Below are 20639 nucleotides of genomic sequence, written 5' to 3'. Positions count from 1 at the left end.
ATAAACGGGCTCTAAAATAGGAGCTTCCTAGGCTGCAAAAGGGCTTTAAATTCATCCTTTGGTTCCCGCGCTAAGTAGAGGAGCGGACGGACAGCGCTTGGGAAGGAACAGAATTCTGCCGTAGACCGAAAAAACGCTTCTAGCGGAACAGAGCCATGGGCCCCAAAGATGAGCCTGGGCGTGGATCCACAGGGCTTGAAATCCCTTTGCTGCGTCCGCCTTCCCTCGCCTGGAAAGCGGCTGGCTCCAGACCTGCGTCTCTGCCCTCAATGGGAGCAAGGCACCCAAGTGCTCTAGGAGAGCAGGGCGTCAGACGCGGCAGCCTTTTTGTTTGTTCGCTTCCAACTGTGATTCTGTGATTTAACCTCATACTAACAAGTGTCCTAAGTTGCCCGTGTGAAGGCTTTTAGAATTTTACACACATGCACACCAACCAATTCAGTGGTGTGTTAACTATTAAGCAGACTAAGCACGTCCTTAGGGCACCAGGCCAAAGGGGGCACCACAAAGTTGGGAAAGAAAAAAGTGCCAGAAAGAGTGCCTTTCCAAATGTTGAAATTGCCTTGGTCAAATGGTCAACAACTGCACAGCAACTGAAACATGTTAAAAACCCAAAGAGATCAGTTATGGTTCAAGAAAGACTTAACTGTATTAAAAATTGAAGCAGATGTTATCAGTGGTTTTGCTAAAATGAAATGTAGAAAAATGCCTCTCAAGTCAAGATATTTGGAACTTTGATACATTAAACTTGTGAAATATTAAAAAGGATGTTGTAGAACTTTTATGTAGCCTGACTTCGTTTACAGTATGTACAAAGAAGGGGGGCATCAAGATTTGTCAGTATTTAGGGCACCAGTGAGACTTAATCCGCCACTGCACCAATTGCACTTAAGAGTCTAGAAATATGCATGACTTTTTGAAATGGTTGGAAATCACAGTAGAAATTTAACACACAGCAAGTTCGGAAAGAAGATGTACCCTCACCCTGGATTTATCTGGTTATTCATCCCGACTTTTGAAAATAAAACTGAAGTCAGTAGAACATTTAGGTTAGAAAAGCATGCAATCTCAGGAGAAGGTCTAATAAATATGACACATTCAAGAAAAGAAGTACTTTTTAAACAATAAAGTTTATTATTTTTTAAAAGCATCTGTGCAATAAAATAATTTTAAAAAATGTGCATCTGTGTAATCTTTCCACAGTATATATATCCAAAAAGGATAGCTTAACATACAGATCTAAAATTAGAAAGCCATTTTCCAAAAGATGCCCATCAATTGGGCCGTAATTATACCGTTTGGGCTAAGGAGTGGGAAACACACCACAGAAAACGAGTGGCACCTTGGCAGAAGAAACGGTTCTAATTAAAATGGATTACTTGGTAGACAAACACCATCTTGTATAGCTGTATTATATAAGGCCCCGCACAGGAGTGTGTGTGGCCTGGTCCCCAGACGAAGGCCCAAGGCGGAAAAGCTACTGCCAGGCTTTGGGCCACCGCTGAGCACCCTCTGGCCCAAAAGCCTAAAGGAGCAGGGAGGGGTTGGCCTGGGAAAGCAACTGCTCCCACCTGTTCAGGCACTTTATGAGAAGGCACCAGGGAATAACATCTTGTGCGAAAACCAGGTTTGCTAATTTAACTCTAAAAGGCAGTGGACAGACATCATCCAAGCCATAAACCATGACTTCCAAGCCACAATAAGAGAGATCATGCCGGATGGTTTTGCAGATGCCTTACCCGACCCAGATTGGACTCCAGGCATCTGAGAGGCAAAGGTCGGGCAGGAGCATTGTTTGAAAGCATAGGCACTTGGGACAGGTTGATTTAAGGATCCTAAAAGGATTCATCCAGGAGGAGAGCCATGTTGGTTAATGGTGGCAAAAAAATCAGAAATCCTGCCTCTCTTCCTTAGACACTCCCCATCACTCCCACAAGCCTGCCTTTGAACAGTAAAAGCCAAGGGTGGGAAACCAAATGCAACATATGGGCAGAATCCCCAGAAATATTTTTGGATAGGGCTTTGGAAACACCATGCTTGGAGAGCTCTTCCTGGAGAAAGTTCCAACAATTAGCCACCGTATCCAGACTGGGGGATTTGAATCTCTGCAGGCAGAAGCTCTCACTCCTCAACGGGGACATCAATAGGAACCTCTGTCCTATTACGTGACCATAGTGTTAGCTGTGTTTTATCCTCTGCCTCACAAAAATATTTTTCTTGCATATTTTTCCTCGTATTCTACAAGATGCATTACAATTTTGCACCAAGAAGCCTGATGTTCTTCTTAAGCAAACAAGAGGATAGATGAACAAGAAGACAGAGTAGAAACACTCAGGTGAAACTTCTTGAATACAAGACCTAGCACCAGAGGGTCTTTCTGTCCTTCCAGAATCCAGATACTTTTCTCTTTCCTGGGGAAGCCTTTTCCCACTGAGGGTGTCCAGCCTTTGAGAAAGAAACTCCATGTTGCGTTGAATCAGCCTCAACAAGACCATACTGATTATAATTATCCCACAGAGGTGAGATTGTCAGAATCTTCTTCAAGGGGGATCTCTTATGTATGTTTTGGTAAATTATGGAAAAGTTGGCAAGAGTCACCTCTATTCTCTCTCCCTTCTAGCCTTCTGCCCTCCACCCTCTAGCCCCCCACTCCAGTCACCTAGTCCTCTTCCTCGCCCCCTCCGTACATGTCAGCCAGCTTCTTGAAACGGTTTCCCCAGTCATTCAAGTAATCATAATCTTGGTCCTGGTCTCCATAGGAGGAGTTGAGGGAACTGAGGGAGGTGGCCTCGGAGCCGTTGCCTTCATAATCAAACACCAGCAGAGAGTCATAGGGGGGAGCAGTGGGGTCCGTGTCTGCTGCCTTCAGGTTCTGCAAGAAGGGAAATAAACAAAACTTCCATTGGTTGAACAGTGGAGGAAGCTGATCCATCTCTCTAGAACGGTCTTTCTCAGCCTGAGCAACTTTAAGACGTGGGGACCTCAACTCCCAGAATTCCCCAGCCCAAGGAAGCAGCACGTCTTAAAGCTGCTCAGGTTGAGAAACAATGACAAATGGCTCACCAAATCCAAGGGTGAAATTCAGCAGGTTCTAACAGGTTCTGGAGAACCGTGGTGGAAATTTTGAGTAGTTCGGAGAACCGGCAAATACCACCTCTGGCTGGCCCCAGAGTGGGGAGGGAATGGGGATTTTGCAGTATCCTTCCCCTACCATGCCCACCAAGCCATGCCCACAGAACTGGTCCGGAAAAAAATTGAATTTCACCCCTGAAAATCATTGGAGAAGCTCAAGGGAGCAGACTGTCTCTATCTAGGCTGCATCTGTAGCTGTTCAGCTGCTAGGATTTAGCTTCCGTGCCCATGTTTTGCTTCTCACGGAATGCTTGCTCACCTGAGGTACCTGGGAACTGGGTATCTCCCCACCAAGTGGGCTCTGGGTGCCACTCACCTCGTCAATGAAGTTGCCTATCTCATCGGGATTGGCAGGGCGTGGACGGTACTGTGGGGCCGGCATGAGGGTTGGAGCAACGTCATTCCGGGTGATTTCAGGGCGGGCATCCAGGCCTCGATGCAACTGGCTCAGATCAAAATCCTAGGGAGAGAAGATGCCCGTAGGCTCTTGGGCAGAGGAAGAAAACTCCAGGACTTTGAGCTGAGCAGAATCAGGGGTGATTCTGGCAGACAGGCAGGAAGAAAACCCTCCTCCAGCACAAACAATGAACAGAGGAGTCCTTTCCTTCCTTCCTTCGGAAGAACAAAATGGTTTTGTTTGGTCACTTTTCCTTTCACCGTAGCACTAACCCGCCAGGGATTCCTTTCTAAAACTCGGCTTAAATAAGTCGTTTTGACTACAGCCGCTGGGGAACGTGCAAGCAGAACGCCCGAAAGAAATCAAGCAAATGCCAGGCTCTTTCGGAAACTCCCTGCCAGCCCAAGTGGGGGTGTGTGTTAAGTGGGGCCACCACACTGGACGACCAGCCATCCCAGGTGCTGCAGGAGCAGGGAAGAAAAGGGCCGTGGGGAGCAGAAGCACAACTCAGACCCGGGGACGGGGTTGCTGAGGAGAAACAGCCTGGTCCCGGGGGCCCAGAGCCAGAGGCCCACCTGGTCCTCTTCCCCTCCACCTTCTTCGTCATAGTAGTAGACGTTGTCCCTCGTGTCGTCCTCGGGGAGAAGCAGCGGCTCCTTCACCTGCCTTCTCCTCCTCACGAACAGCAGCAGCAGCAGCAGCAGGACTGCAAGGCAGGTCGAGAGGCCCCATCAGCCAGGAAGCTCTCATCCGGCTGAAGCGGGAACCGCCGACCAGCTCCTGACACAACCCGAGACCCACTTGATGCCACCTTCCAGGACTTCAGTGCCAACAGAGATCCGGTCTCAGGAATACTTTCCCTACCAGGATACCACCAGAGCACCATGGTGGCCATTGATCTGAACCGCTGGCAAGCAGATCGGTCTGATGCTGAACTTTAGCTTCATGGATTCCCACACAAGTAGAACAACCCAACTCTCCTCCTCTCGTGGCTACCAAGGCGGAAAAACATGTCCGCCAAAATCTCAGAGGAAGAAATGCTTCCAGCAGCCAGGAACAAGAGAGAGCAATTCTCCCCAACCTGGAGCAAAATCCAGGCCCTGGCCTTCTCCACTGGCCAGAGTTCGCAGGACATGCAGGCCAGGCCAGGCCTGGGATAGGCCTCGCATCCAAGCACTGGGAAGCCCGGAGTTTTGTGGGCAGCCCCTTAAGAGGAGCTGCCCAGCTTCCCCGGGAGTAACAAGGAGCAAGAGAGGGCAGTACTCACTCAGAAGGGCAAGGATGCCCCCGAGGATGCCCAGAATGGCGGAGGTCTCTATTGCTGCTGGCAGAAACGCCTTTCGGTCACAGTTTTTGGCTGACCCGTCACAGTTGCAGACAATGGCTTTGACTGTAGTGACGTGAGAGAGCCCCTGGCCATCGGTCAGCTTGAGGGCGATGTTGTATTCCCCAGGCTCCAGCTGTTTGATCAGGTTAAGGGTCAGACTGTCTGCAAAGGACACACACCCAGAATGTGAGTCAGAGCTGGATAGAGGCGTGCTCTAAAACACTAATTAAAAAAACTAATGAAGTCATTAATGAATCTCCCTCTAATACTTTAATGCAAATTTTGGAGAGGAGGAGTAGTTCAGAGGAAAACAGGAAGTTTTGATGCGCGTCTCCAGGCGCTTCCCTTGTCCTGCACAGCAGCCACCCTCTACCTACCTTGGTTGGTCTTGACTGTCCAATTGGCACTAGAGTCAAATTCCAGCTTTGCGAGGAAAGGGCTGGTGTTGGGCGGGATATCCTTGTCCACAATGTTTAACATCTGGGGCTCTGGATTGCGGCTGCAGATGTCGAACATTCGGGGATCCGGTTCTGGCCAGTTGTCATTCACATCCTCCAGATGCAAAAGGAGAGTCCCTGTGCCGGTGGCCGGCTCATTTGCTGGACAGAGACGGGAGGGTGGGTCAGTTCCACAAATACATATATGTTCTGCCCCAGCTATGGACCACAAAGAACGCAGCACACACAAAGTCCGTAGAAACCTTACTTTACTAATTAAGGACTACTAATGAGCTTTCTTAGTAGTTGTTCAAACACAAGTACAGTTTAAATCAATCTTTTCTGAACAAAGGCTGTTAATTTAACTTCATTAACAGCCGACAAGAGTCCAAGGAATAATAACTCAATTCCGAGGCACAGTCTTTCAGATAACCGTAAGCTTACTGTGGTTGGCAGAATGCCCAGAAGCAATTTGCAGGAAAAATGACAAGAGAGAAGCAAGAGCCAATCAGACATTTCTGGAGTCAATACGAGAAGGAATATGAACGAAGTTGTTTTCTGCAAATTGCCTCAGTCGTCGTCATTCCTTAAATAGGCTAGGGGAGTGGCCAATTAGCCCGAAGCCTTACTCTCGAGAAGACCTCCTCCTGAGGAGCCATTCCTGTCTTTTGGCAGCTCTGCGCGCCCGTGCATTGAGAAGAGGCTTCTCCTCTACATCCTCTTCACTTAAGGGAGCTTCTGGAGGTTCTGAAGGCCCTGGCTGAATCCCCGCCTCTGGCACCAAATCTTTTCCAGCCTCCTCATTGTCTGACTCGGGTGCCAGCTGCACAGGCTGCTGGCACAGCACCACACCAGCCTCCTCGCTGTCGGAATCAGCTACCAGCTGTACAGGCCACTGGCGGGCCATAACAAAATACTTGGGTGGCACCATCTCCCAATTTCCTCCCCTCCAGCTCCTCAGTGTTTTTTTTTGTTTGGGTGCAAGACAAAATGCTGAGTTTTGAGGGGGGAAAGCTTACCACTGTCGCTTGCCACAATGATGGCTTTGTAGATATTATCCTTCACAAAATCTGATTCTCTGTCTAGGAGGGCTTTTGACTCAATCAGGCCAGTTTCAGGGTTAATTTTCAGCCAGCCAGCTGGGTCACTCCTCACTGAGTATCTGCAAGAGAAACAGTCAGCCAGCGTCTTTGGAACAAGTGGCCTGCAGACTTTACGGGTTTCCCCGTTCAAATGATCAACCTTGGAACGAGCACCTTCGCACAGCCCCTTACCTGAGGGTTTGCTGCAGGAACTTGTCAGGGTCCTGGGCTGTGTACTCAGCTATTGGTTTTCCAATGGAAAGATCTTCGGGCTTTGACACTTTTAGTTCGGGGGGAATGAAGACGGGGGGTTCGTTTTTATCGCTCACATTGACAATGACGGTGGCCGTGGATGTTGAGAGACGGACCGAGAACTCAACTTCATTCACTACGGTCACTTCAAGAATATATTGCTTTTGGGTCTCATAATCCAGTTCCTGGGGGGACAGAAGGAGGGAGAAAAGGAGAGCTGACTAGGTCTAAGTGGACCCTTGTGGCAGGGTATGGGGCTGGGGACACACAGGATTCTAGCCCTCGCAAAGAGGGGCCCACCGCTACCTTTGCCGTAGTCAAAAGACCATTGTTGGTCTCCGGGTCAGTAGTGACCGCAAAGTTAGCCGCCTCATTTCCTTTCACAATGCTGTACTTGGCTTTCCAAGCTAAGCTGTTCTCTTCATCTGCATCTTTGACCTTCAGGGTGGCAACCGGGGCCCCCACCTCATTCTCCGGCACAATCACATTGTACTGCAAAAGAAACGGAGCTGTCAGAGGAGAGCAAGCGCCTGTCACCACGGGGGAGGGGAGGGGGGAGGGGGCAGGTCTGACTCCAGGGAACGGGAGGCCACAAATTCCAGCCGGCACTTCTGCAGAGGAAGTGCAGGACGTGGCTTGCACGACAGGGAGATGAATTTCAGGCCCCAGGGCGATGGCCAAGGGCGGAGGGGGGGAGTCCCCACATTACCATGAAGGGGTCAAAAATTGGCTGGTTATCGTTGGCGTCAGTGATGGTAATCACAGCCTTCCCGGTGGTGCTTAAGCCTTCTCCCAGCATGTCAGTCGCTTGCAGAAACAGGGTGTAGTTGGGGAACCTCTGCAAAGAACCAAACACGCACCCTGTAACACTGTGCTGGTGGGTGGGAACGACCTTGGGCGACGGAGGAAGAGCCTGACATGGGGAAGGTCTCCCAGCCACAGGAGGAGGGAAGGCGGAAGGGACCCTCCATAGTTTTCCAGAAAGGAAATGGAGAGGAGAGGAGAGAGACGTCTGTTCATGTCACCCGACATCAAGGTAGCCCTCACGCTTCTGCTTCTCCTCTGGACTGCCTTAGAGAGCTAACAATCTCTCCCTTTAGGGGCAAACAAGGATTCTTCCCTTGCTCAAGAAAATGGACGATAGAGATGCAGCCCTCCCTCCCCATGATTAATTCCCATCTTAGAAACCTTTTGCTAGGATCCTCCCCCCAAACCTATTTCAGCATCCGGCATTTACCTCTCGGTCCAGACCAGACACAACCACGCTGATCAGGCCGGTTTCGTTATTGATGGTAAACATCTGTTTTTCTGGCTCAGGTTCCTGGCTGAGGATGGAGTAAGTGATGACCCCATTATAGGAGTCTATCGCATCATCTGCATCCGTGGCTGTCACAGTCATCACAGAGGTTCCTGGGGACACCCAAAGGAGGGGCTGCTTAAAGCCTCCCTTGAAACAAGCGCCAGAGTCAAGCAGGAGCCCAGCCCCATCCGCGCCTGTCAGCCGAAAAAGCCTCTGGCTTCTGGGCAGCTACCAGCACCCCCAGCTGTCGCAGGGATTGACCACTTAATCCCACAGGGGCACGTATGAGCAGGCATTGGCTGGACAGTCCAGGTCTGAGGTGGTGGTCTGGATGGCTTTGAGCAGGACTGTCCTTCATGGTCCAGGAGGGATTGTGCCTGTGCCACAGAGGGTAGCCACGCAACAGGAGCCAGGTTTTGGGGTCCACGACCAGACTCCCCTACCTGGTTTAGCTCCCTCTTCCACGGACCCTTCGAAGACGCTCTGGGTGAATATGGGACGGTTGTCATTCTGGTCACCAACATTGATGATCACCTCCATGGGGTCCTCTGCTGTCTGGCCATTGGCTAACACCGCGTGGCAAAACAGCTGCATGGAAGGCGGAGAAAGGCCGTTATTCACCAGGGGGGAGAAGAGAAGCCGGAGATGCATCCGGGCAGCATGTTTCACGGAGCTCAACAGTTCTTGGCACCCAGCACTGCCGGCTCTGGGGAGGCTGCCCCAAAGGACGAGGGAGGATCTCGGAGGCCCTGGGAGCCTCTCAGACCCCTTAGAGACCACCATGAAAGGAGATGGGAACTTTTATGGGACAGAAAACACAGGGGCTTTAGGAAAGCAGTGGCTTTCCTCCCGAGTCGCCTGCTTCTAAACGGGGTTTCTTGGAGGGTTTTCTGGTAGGAAAGGAACCCCTCTGCCATCAAAAAGGGACTCACCCCAGTGGAGCGGCCAATGGCCTGGCAGCTGTCCTGGCATCCCAGAGGACACAGTGACCTTTGCCCTCCCACCCGATCCACGTGGCCGATTTCCAAGGATTTCCTCGGCCACCCAGTGCAGCCGCCAAAAACTGAAAGCAAAATGTGTAACGGCAGCAGGTGACGTGGACTCACCTGGTAGCGGGGAATCTTCTCCCTGTCCAGCGGGCGAGTCACCTTCAGCCAGCCGGTTTCCCTCTCGATGGTGAAGGTGCCAACCGGAGGGCTGTCAGCCCCCTGCCCAGTGATGCTGTAGTAGACGGTGCCCTCTTTTTCTTTGCTGGATTTGACCTGATTGGGGAGATGGGACGTGGGAAAGGTCAGGGACGGGGTGGCCCTGCAGCCCTTTCCACCCTCCAGGGCAGGTGCCAGGGACGGCCTGGGGCAGAGCAGACCGTGGCAGCGGCATTGCCTGGCCCAGGATAGAAATGCAGGCCCCAAAGCTCGGCTGAAGTGAGAGCCGTCCAAGGGGTTCAGACCAAATGTCCACTCGGCACCGCCACAAGCTGCAATGTTTGGGGTCCTGCATTTGTGGGTCATTTTAACTCTGAAGTAGAAATAACTAACTTTAAAATGTGCAAGAGAATCCCAGTAGAAGGTGGCAGAAGCAAGGTCCTTACCGGCACCAGGTTCTTGGGGAAAGGGCCCCTCTCATTCTCAGAGCAAAGAATCGGAGGGATGACCCAGTCTCTCTTTTGCCGCCTCAGGCCAGATGAAGACTTTCGAAAATACAGCACCTCCGCCTGAGCAGATGGATGGGTCTCCTGTGAATAAAGACAAGGGTCTTTGGTTCTGCAAGCAAGCAAGGAAGAGCCGGCTCCGAAGACCAGCAAATCCTCCCCCAAGGAAGCAGGGAAAGGGGGCGCATACCCCATGAGGAGGCAGCCGGTGATGGCTATGGTGCTGGAGCTGCAGGGTCACTCTGGCCGAATGCTTCCTGCCTCCCAGGTCCCACGTGTGGACAAGGAAGCTCAGTTCCTGCTTGTGGAGATGCAGGGGCCGTTTCACCACAACTGTGCCATCCGGATGCAACTTGAAGCGCGTGTCCTGGGAAAGGAAGGCTCCCGGGCTCCTCCCTGCACAGCCCTCAAAGTCCACTGGAAGGTTGAGAAAGACAGCCAGTGACCCAGGAGCTCAGCCAGGCAGGATCACCAGCCTACTCTTGCCAAGCTGCCTTGGCCAACTCTGCTCACCAGGGGCCGCCAGTGTGGCACTGCTAGAAGCAGAGGCTGCTTTTCAAACACAAACAAGGTACAGTACTTTGTCCTGCCAGTTGCCGCTCCCAGCCTCCGGCTCAGCCTCACTGGGTGCCTGCAAGACTCATCAGGAGGGAGGCGAGAAAGCACCCACAGGGGGTCTTGGCACAGCGCCATGGCCCACTTTTCTCCAGCCCCATCACCTCCCCATCGCTGCAGGAAAAAAACAAACTCCGTGGCCTGCTATAAGCACTGCTTTTCACCCCAGCCCTCGTATTTTGATCCAGGGAGGTTGAGCCCAGGAGATGCGCTGGTTGCAGCCTGGCTCGTCCTCATCATTCCCTGCCAAGATGCTCTCAGACGAGGGCGAGAGGCTTCTCTCCAAGGCCTCTTCCCAAGCGGGGGCAGCAACTCCATCCTTCTCTCCACAGAGGGCACGCAGATCCCTGGTCCCTGGCTGGTCCAGAGAAAGAGATCCAAGCACCTAGTCAGGCAGATTCTACCAATTGCTACTCCCCACTGTGAGACCAAATCCTGCACACACAGAGCCAAACACAAAAAAGAGGATGCGGTGCAGAACCCCAAGCAGAAGTGAGCCACTGACTGGTCCGAAACACGCTTGAAACTTTGGGTCTTTTAAGGAAACCAAACCAGGAGCTGCCTTTTCACTTCCCCTCAGGAAAAGTGCTCCTGGCTGCACCTGCAAAGTCAGAGCCTGGGACAGAAAGCCAGCCTCTCTCCCCTCCGGCTGCCTCCCCAGATGGACCACGGCTCCAGCCTGGCCAGAGAGAGGCCCTTCAGTGCAGGGAACTCCCAGGCCGATGGGAGGGCAGCCCCTTTTGGCTCCCAAGGACACACCTGACATGATGTGGCCAGCGTCCTGGATGATGTCCAGGTCCAGAAGGGCGAGTGCCCCTCGGGTGGCCCCCAGGCTGCTGAGGGTCAGTGGTTGGCCTGTCCCCTCAATCTCATTGCTCCGAAGGGGAGCAGCTTGAAAGGCAGACTCAGGACCAAGGGATGGAGAGGCAGAGGCCAGAGTGGGGTGCTGGGAACCTTCAGAGAACATGGAGCAGGATCTTCCCCTGCAGATGTGGGGCAGGGGAGGGGGCACATTTCCAAAAAGCTCCCTCCTCCCTGCAAGCTATTCCAGCCCCCTCTTGCTTTCTCCAGAGGCAACCTCAGCTTTGGAGAGTCCTTCCTATCTCTTTCATCCGCTCTGAGGGCTCCTTCTCTTTCCACAAGAAGCAACTGGGAGGGGCCGTCTGAGTGAGAGGCTGAGCTCCCCCTCTCTCCTCCTCCCTCCTTCCTTTGGCACTGGGCCCCAGGGGGGCTAGCCCTGGACTCCCAGGCCCAGGAGCCACCTGGGCACACAGCAGTCTTGCCAGCGGGCCTGGGCTCCATGGGGGGGAGGGGGATGCAGGGAAGGCAGAGGGCGTGGAGGGAGCTCAAGCCGGTTCCTCCAGCCAGCCTACTTTGGAGGGGTGGTGCTCGATTCTGTGCCTGGGCAGGAGAGGGTTTGTCTCACCCTGGGAGGAGTGCCTCCCCCCCACTGTGGCATCTGTGCAAGCCCAGGCAGGCGCTCATGTGTGTGTGTGTGTGTGTCTGTGTGTGTGTGTGTGTGTCTGTGTGTGTGTGTGCGTGTGTGTGTGCGTGCGTGTGTGTGCGCTCTCATTGCAGGCCAGGTCCTCATCACTGGAAAAGGCCAAGTGTGGGAAAGGGGGCTTCCAGAGAAAATCCCCTCCCTACTGGACCCCAATCCCCAGGCTCTCCTGTGTAGTAACTGTCTCCTCTGCAAGATGAAGGGATGGGGGATGGGAAGCCTTGTTTCAGGGCATGACCCCCCCCCATCTCCCATCTCTCCTGCAGCAGCTGCAGACCTGAGTGGGGGGGGAGGGGGCTGGCAACCTCTGATGTCTCCTTCAACTCTGGGGGGGGGATTTGGGTGAAGGGCGCAAAGGATGGTCCACAAGAGAGCGCCTCCTTGGCCCCAGACCTGCCCAGAAAGGCATTTAATCTGCAGAAGTCTGTCTTTCCAGGTGGAGGGAGAAGGTTTTGGGATAAACCTATGAAATCCCTGCACACCAAAGGCTTTTAGGATGGTTTTCTCCCTTGCAACGTGTGGCCACATTTTCATTCCAGCCAAGACCTTAATTCCCTGGATTCCTCAAAAAAGAAAATTTGTTGGCTGTTGTTGTTTTTAATGTGGCAAATCTTGTGATTTTATTTTTGTAACAACCATCTTGGGACCTCGGTTTTCTTATGAAAAAGTCTCCAGTCCTCTGTCTAGGAAGATGGGCTTAAAAGCCCATCTTCTGTGTTTCAGAGAATAACAAGAGTGCCTGAACAAAATAAGATTCAGCTCAGTCTCTCCAGCCACAGGACTCGAGTTTCCCCCAACTTCTCTGCCAGCATTGGGGTCCGGCTCTTGTGCTTCTCTGGAAGACCCAAACCCTCCAGGGCGCCTTTGGCTCGTAAACCTCAAGAGGTTTCATCTCGAGTAACCTAGGCCCCCAGTCCTTTGCAGTTCAACGTGGAAGCCCTGAACCCCTTGGCTGAATCTGAACCGGCTCTGAGCCCAGAAGGCTTTGCCTGCCCCCCACCCCCACCCCGCGAGGGTGCCTTGCCTCTGAGGGGATCCTGGCAAGGGAAAGAGGGGAAGGGGCCACAGGCGCTAAGGGGCCCTGCTGCCCCTAAAAGCAAGCTCTTGTCTCTGCTCAAAATTGGAAGCAAAAAGTCCTGGCCCTCAAACAGGAAATAGCAGAAATTAAGATGAATGCTTGGGAACAGAGGTGAACAAGGGGGTGGCTGGAATGTCCCCTGCCCCGTTTTAGTCCTGGCTCCTATGGATTCTGAAAAGTCAGGATGAACCAGCTCCCCCCCCCCATACAAGGCCAAATATGGGCAAAGCTTCCTCCGTGCCTTTATCAGGGAGAGAAAATAATCTTCCTCATCTTCCTGCATTCCAGCTCAGGGCGGGGCACATCAAAAGGATAGCCAGGAAAAGGTGCCACTTCCTCATCCGGCTGGATAAGCAGAAAAGAGTCATGGGGGGGGGAGGCAGGCTCTTTCTGCCCCCCCACAATGGGTTGGTCAGTGGAACCGAAGGTCAGGAGAGTCCCTTCCCAAAGGGAAAGTCCTGATTCCCAGCACACTCCAAGAACCTGCGGAACTCATGGCCACGAGATGCATGCTGGGCACTGTCAAGGAAGCAGGGCATGTTCAAAGTATTTCTTGTTCTCTCTGGAATGGGGGGGTGGTATTCCCCCCATCTGTCCAATTCTGGGCAGGAGGAAAAACTCACATTGTGCTGCTGCCAGGTTTCAGAGCTACAGGCACTCCTCAATTTACAATCCCTTGTTTAGCTTTGAAGAAAGCAGCTGACAGGCAGCCCTCCTGCTTATGACGGTCACAATTTGGGTGCTTGTGCGCCACGTTTTTGTGACAGCTGCAGGCTCCCGGGGTCACGTGATCCCCATCTGCAACCTTCCCAGCTGGCTTCCGACAAGCAAAGTCAATGGGGGAAGCTGGATTTGCTTAATGACCACATGGTTCACTTAACAGCTTCAGTGACTTGCTTAATAAAAGAATAAAATCAGGCAGGACTCACTTAACAACCACCTTGCCTGCCAACCAATGGACATTCTGGTTCCAACTGTGGTCATAGGTTGAGGACTACCTGATACCTGGCGGGCCATGAAAGAAAATGAGATTGAGGCCCAATGGGCAGAGGCAGAAACAGAGTCCAGGGAGCCCCCAAGGCTCCTTGGCTGGCAAAGCTCGCCTTCTTCCGCCCAGCCCAGCCGGGCCCTTCCCTGCTTCAGCCACCCCCCACCCCACCCCCGCCTGTGCTGAGCCCTGCCTGTTTCCCCCCAGTGACGAACGTGGCCATGACGTCACTGTCAGCAGCCAGAGAAGGAAGGTCAGCTGGTGCCTCGGATGTGTCAAACGAGGCGGGGGCTAATTCCCTCCCCCCCAGGGCAGGAGCCAGACTCTCGAGCAGTGACCTCATCCTGGAGTTTCGCCATGACTTTCCAAGTTGCAGAACAAGAGTTTCACCTGAAAGCTGATTCAGAGGACTGAAGCATTCACCAGCCTGGTGGGAGTTTCTCTCTTAAATCGGGTGAACCGGGTCAGTTGGGGGGGGGGAGGCAAATCCTGGAAATGCAGCAAAAGACTGAGGAAGACCCCTTTCGGGGCTCCAGGAGGAGCCTTGCCTGCATAAGGAGCCCCAGGCTGCCTGCGCAAAACTGCTTCTATCTGCCCACAACCTGCCTCACTAAAGTGGCACTGCCTTCCTTATGCCTACCTTGCTGGAATAGGAGAGGGGAGGCATAAGGCTCAGTGTGACCCAGCTGGCAGGTGGCAGACCCAGCTGGCATCACCAAGCTAGGCTGAGCCATAGAACCAGCAAGGCCGCTGCCTACCCCCCAGGATGCTGTGGAGACCCTTGGCCCTGCAGAGGTCTCAGGGGGGTCAGTGGGACAATTTCCTGCAAGCATTAATTTGCAGAGCAAGAGCAGCAGGAAGGAGGGTGGAGCTCTGGCCCTAATTACAAGGCAGCCTTTGCTCCTGGGCCTCCTTTCAAGTAGGACCCCAGTGGGACCCAGGCCCACTCCCTGCCAGGCCTGAGGGCCGGTCTGAGCACTGGCTAGAGGTGGTCCCCTTTGGGGCCCACAGGGCTGCCTAATTATACCTATGCCCAAACCACCCGGTGTGCCAGCTTGGAGCCGGCTGGCTTTCCTCTTTCATTGGCAGAGATGTGGCCACCTGGGCTCCGAGCGCCAGAGGGGCTTCTCTTGATCATCCAGCCTCATTTGCATAAGGTGTGTAATCAGGTCAGCGGAAGGCCAGGTGCTCCATCACTCATGCAACACCCTCAGTGCGGCTAGGATTTTCTTAGGTAGCTTCTTGTGGGTATATGATTTCTGAGATATGCCGAGTATCTCTAAGCCAAGATTTTGAAAAAAACCATCTTATAAACAGCCTTCAGAGGCAGATCAGAGTGTGCATCCTCCAAGAGGGCAGACATCTGGACAAAGGAGGCCGATTTAAGGCTGTGGTGGATTTGAGGCCACCAAGTCCATCCAGGGCACAGGCGCAAATCAAGGCTCTGCCTCGTCTGACCGAAATGCTTGCAAAACAGCTGGAGCCGATGGCACCAAAGTCGCAGGGAAAAACCACAGGAAGGAGCCATGCCAGAGAGGCACTGGAACTCACGCTGGAGCAGCAAAAGTTGACTCAGCTTCCTTCAAATGTTGCAATGTGTGAATAACAAAGTATTGCTTGCGTAGCATACACATTCACACACTGTGTCATGAAACACGCAATTCAAAGAGGCCCTTGAGGTCATCAACTCCTAGTCTCAGCTCAGCACAAGAATCGGACCTCAAACATGCACCACCAATGGCCGCCTACTCTCCAACCAGCCCCATCTGGCAAAGGGGAGCCCCTTTCGCATGCGGACGACGCGAGCTGGACCTGGAAAACCACGTGGGAAACTGACACAAAGGTGACCCACAATCCCAGGAAGGAGAGACCCCTCCAGAAGAACTCTCAAGAGGGCAGCAGATCAGGAACACCCAGAAGGGCCCCTTTTCTTTCCTGGCTCAGAGAGGGGCCAGGCATTCGGAAGAAACATCACATGACAAACAACTCAATTCAGAGCAGCCCCTTTTTAACTGTCTTTCAAAGTTTGATGCCACACCTTAAAAACGATTAAGAGTGAAGGTTCAAGTCCTTTGATTATTCACAGCAGCAATCCATTCCAGAATTCCAATTCAGACTGGAAAAGAAAGCAAGGTAGTTATGGAATGGGGAATACGTCCAAATAAAGGTCCCTGCAGATGCAGGTAGCCTCAAAGTCTGGTTAAAGGGAACCTTAACAAGGCCAGGCCTAAGAAAGCTCTCCTCTCTTCTAATACCAAGCAGTACACAAATCAGAGTATGCAGGCCTACACGATGCCGGCCTAGAGACTTACTCTCACAAATACAAGGCTTGAAAAATAGAAGATGCATCATCATTTTAGATCAGCCCTCTTCCCCTCGGTTGCTACGTCCAGATGTACGGTTGCCCTGTATCCAATTTTTCTGCCCCCTCATTCAGAGCTACGTGCAACTCCCAGGCTTTTCAGCACTTCTGGAAGGCATCTGGGTAGAGGAGCTGGTAGAACACCTGATGAACCAGGAAAAACCAACTAGACGAGTTTTGCTCTGCTGGGTGGCTTTGACAATGCTGTTTCTGCAGATGATCCACACAGGCTTAAAGGCCTCCAGAATTATCCATGAAAACTTTAGAATGCTGGAAAATGTTTCGTGCCTTTGTTCTGTAGGCAGCCCAGAAAATATTTAAAATTCTTAGGCACAGACAGGACATTTGTCGGCACCCAAGTGGGCGTGTAAGTAGTTTCATGGACAATCTCTTGTAGTTTAACTTGGTTTAGCCTCTCTTTTCGTTCATGGAGGCCACTAAATAACCAAAGCTTCTCAGAAAGAAATGAACTAAGGACAACCTACCAAAGTATGTTATGCTTTGGTAGTATTATTTTATGCAGAAGGGGGCCTTGTGTAAAGAAGTTTTAAAGTGTTAAAACTGAGACACAAGCGCTATAATAAAACAATATTCACTTTTCGCTGGAGGGCTTCCCTCCTCTCAGCCCCACAAAGAATAGAAACTCTGGACTCCTTTCCTTTCATGGCACCTTTGCAGCCTTCTGCATCCTCCACCACCGAGACCGGAAACCGATCGCTTGTTCCCTCCTGCCGTGTTTGCCCTAAGGAGACCCTGAGCTGAGTCTGCTTCACAAGACCAGGACTAACCTCTGGCAGATCTCAGGTTCTCCCCAAGCTCCTGAGTGAAGCCCACTTGCCTAGAGGATGAGAGGCATCCCGGACGCTTTCACAGGAAGGCGAGCCGAGGGAAGACTGGTTTGGGTGACTTTTCTTACGGTTAGGCCAGGCCTTAAGTGTCTATGGAGATGCTCAGCCCTCCAGCTCATGGTTGTCCCAAAGGCGCTTTTGCCCTCCCCCCCCAAAAGGCAACTGGACTTTCTTGGCTTTTTCTTTGAAAATTCAGAACTTTGAAGTTCTGAACCGAAGAAGCTTCTTAGATGAGAATCGGAATGTTTCCAAAGGAAAAACCCAAGAGGGTCCAGTTGCCCCTTGGAAAAAGCAGGTCAGCCAGCAACAAGCCGCATTCTGAGGTGGTGATGCATTTAGCAGCCAGTTTCAGGCACTTGCCATTCTTTGACCCTGAGTACAGTTGCACTTTCAGAGTCTGGCTATGTGAAAACTAATCCAAGGTCTCCTCAAAATTAGCGCAATGCTAATTACCAGAAGACGGTTATAATGTTCCACTCAGTTTCTCTTCGGTGTAGATTCTTCATTTCACATTTATCAGCAACTCAGCCACCTGAAGATCTTTCTGAACTGTTCCTCCCATACCTGCAACATTCTGCTCCTCATAATTAGCAAAACACATGTAGGAAACCTTTTCTGGGCACTTGTTAAAGAAGCTGGCGTTAAGGATTCCCGAAAACAAAAATGCATACGGAATGAAATAATCCTAACGCGATGCACTGAGAGCAGCAGAGAGGCTTGGTCTATGGTTTGGCTCTGTGGCTGCTGCCTCGGGCACCGGATGTGAACAGGGAAAGTGCCCAGATCAAAAAGCCAGCGCCAACAAGTGTTGCACGGGGAGGGCCAGGCCGAGGTTGGGTTGGGAAGCCAGCTGGGTCCCTGCTCGGGGGTTTGTGCCAAGAGGCAAGGTCAGCTCAGAGGGACTTTTTGAAGCAGGGCTGAAAAATCTGAAGAGCAGCTCAGCCAAGTAAATGATTCACCAGAGGCTGTTGACACAACACAAGGGGCAGCCACCTCCTCTCAGGCTCACCCCAACGGCTGAAGTGCCAGCAGGAAGCCAGAAGCGACCATCAGAGTTCAAACAGTGCTTGTGTGCTCGTACGCACACACCGACGCACTCACCACAGCGCCTGTGCAGGCCCAACCCTGCACAGCTGCAAGGAGACGCAGGCCTCACCCTCCTGCCAAGCTCCACCTTGCTTTGCCAAAGGAGGAAAAGGCCAGGTGGAAACTACCTGAGCCACGCAGGTAGCCCGTGCCTGGCTCCAAGGACAGCAGGGAGGCTGCTTCCCGGCCATCTCTGTCACTCGGCCTTAACTGGAAATACCAGTTCAGCTTTCTTGGGGTGTCTCACCACGGAGCTCGCTTCGGGAGAAGTCTGAGGCTTCCTCTTCCTTCCCCAGGCTGCCGCCAAGGGCCACGGCCGGGGGCCTTCCTCTGACATTTTAAACTGCCCCAGACAGGAACTCTGGGAACTTCTTAACACAACTATATTTTTATTTATTTGCAATGTACATTTCTAAGTTGCCAACAAATCTGGGCATCTTACAAGGTTTAAAACCAGAACCGATGTATTGAAGCCACTAATAAAAAGACAGCAACTCTGGAGGTGGAAATTATTCTTGGAAATACTGTGTTTCCCCGAAAATAAGACCCTGTCTTATATTTTTTTGAACCCTGAAATAAGCGCTTGCCCTTATCGCCATGCGCTCAAAAGCCCGATTGGGCTTATTATTAGGGGAGATTTTATTTTGGGGGAAACAGGGTACTTCCAAGCTGCCCCATTGCACAGAATTCTAGATGGATGGCAATATTATTTAAAAACTTTACCAGAAAAAAACAATAAAAACAAAAACAAAATAAATAAGTAAGCAGTATAATCAACCCTCATGCATGAAGTGCTCGGCCTAATGGAGCTGAATGAGCTTTTTAAGAATTGAAATTCATCCTTCCGGACAGAAACTCCCACTTTTAATGCTTCCCTGAGTGGTCCTCCGTCTTAAGAGAGGCGGAAGGTCGACACACCCATTTTACAGATTCCCCAAAGAGCTGCCACTTTCCCTTTCAGAAATCAGGAAATGGAGAAGGAATCTGAATACAACCCGAATCTCCTCTCCTTCCTGCAAGGCACCCAGCAGCAGCAGCAGTAGTAACAGCACAAGATGCCCTCTTATCTGGAAGGGGGGAGCATCAGTCACTCTCTCCCTCGGCCCCCCCACCCAGACTGGGCAGCCACCAGCATCTCAGAGGGTCTCACCTCTGCCCAACATCCGGCCCCTCTCCAAGTCCCGCCTGGGCACCCGGAACACGTAGGCCTCCGAGCTGAATCCTGGCCGGCAAGAGGCCCCTGTCCCATCCTTGCTGAGCCCCTTTTCACCCTGGGGAGGCAAAGACGAGAGTGAGGGGAGGTGGGGAGCACACAGCCCAAGTGGCCCAGTTGTTCCCATGACCCGCTCATCCGGAGGAAGCCCATGGAGAAGGAACTGGGGGTCTGAAGCCCCTTCTAGGCCACTGCCAGGTCCCAGGAGCCCCTCACTGGGGCAAAGCCCTCCGAAGGGATCCCACCGTCCGAGGGGGAGCCTCCCAGCGGACAAAGGTTTCGGGGTCGAGACGGGCGGGGAAGAGGAGCCCAGAAAACAAGGCGGGAAAAAGACCCATCAGCCGCTGCCTCGGAAGGGTCCCCAACGCGGCTAAGCCGAAGAGTCCCGCCCCGTCTTACCTGGAGCAGCAGCAGCAGCAGCAGCAGCAGCAGCCCGAGCCCCGCCTGGGTCCCCATCGCAGCCAGAGGAGGTGCGCGCGGTCGCCAAGCCCGCAAACTTTGCCTCGGCCAGGCTGCCGCTCCGGTTGTGGCAGGTGAGGCTCCGCCCGCGCTGGAAGCCCCGCCCCAGGGAAAGGGGGCGGCGCCCGGCGGCCTCGCCTTGCACCCGCTCTTGCGCCGCGGGCTCGGCAGGTGCGGCCGGCCGGCCGGGGGCGGGGGCGGGGCAGCCCTTGCGCGCTACCTTTCTAGCTGCCGGGCCCGGCGAGCCAAAGGCTTCAGCGGCCGCTTCGGAGCAGGGACAGGACGCCTCCTCCCAGCTTTGGGGGGCAGAAGGCCGGGCGCCCGACTGGTCGGAGGGCGGCTTCCGCGGGCAGCCCGGGGCTCCTGGGCGAGGGTCGCCTGGGAAGAGCTGCGGGGAGCTGCGCCGCTGCCGCCCGGGGAAGGGGCCGAGGGGCCGTCGGAGGAGCGCTCGCCAGCCCGGAAGCTTCCGCTGGGCTGCCCGGCAATGGCCGGACCGTCGTAGCGGCCAGATGCGCGCCACGCGCTAAGCCGGGTTTGCGGACTAAATCCCAGCCGGTGGGTGACCCAGGCGCCCCCGGAACTGCCCGGTCCTTTGGTCTGCACTTGCCGCATCGGGCATCCACTCGCGGGCAGGGCGGTGGGGCAGCTGCGCTCCCGTTGCAATCCTGGCCCTTCTCGGCCCGGCCTGCTGGCCGCCCCCTCCGAGGCTCAGGCAGGAAAAACCGGTCGGGCGAGCGCGGAGCTGGCGGCCAGCCAAGGGCCAGGAGCCAGCAGGAGGGGAGGCGAGGGGCCGCTTCCCGCCTCTTCTCTGGGGGGCCAGGCCAGCCTTTGTGCCAGGGCGCCCTGGAGCAGCTGCCCCTCCAGAGGGCCCAAGAATCGCTGCCCAGCCAGGCCATGATGCAGGTGAGAGA

General features: G+C 53.4%; 1 protein-coding gene across 1 annotated transcript; it reads right to left on the bottom strand.

Annotated features, from left to right (window-relative positions):
• Nucleotides 1-1153: 1153 nt before the first annotated feature.
• LOC139323693 (B-cadherin-like) lies at nt 1154-19268 on the bottom strand. The gene is made up of 15 exons (XM_070953138.1): nt 19207-19268; nt 9769-9995; nt 9519-9662; nt 9034-9189; nt 8371-8515; nt 7865-8037; nt 7337-7465; nt 6934-7119; nt 6568-6812; nt 6313-6455; nt 5234-5455; nt 4797-5018; nt 4105-4235; nt 3449-3592; nt 1154-2872 (listed from the first exon to the last, which is right to left on the bottom strand). The coding sequence occupies exons 1-15, from the start codon at nt 19217-19219 to the stop codon at nt 2660-2662; spliced, it is 2493 nt and encodes an 830-aa protein (XP_070809239.1). The 5' UTR covers nt 19220-19268; the 3' UTR covers nt 1154-2659.
• Between the last annotated feature and the right edge of the window lie 1371 nt (nt 19269-20639).

Source organism: Pituophis catenifer, unplaced genomic scaffold (genome assembly GCF_029215685.1).
Source record: "Pituophis catenifer annectens isolate HBS135680 unplaced genomic scaffold, rPitCat1.0.hap2 SCAF_13, whole genome shotgun sequence".
NCBI lineage: Eukaryota > Metazoa > Chordata > Lepidosauria > Squamata > Colubridae > Pituophis > Pituophis catenifer.
Note: the sequence above shows the minus strand (reverse complement) of the source record. Positions and strands in the feature narration are given on the sequence as shown.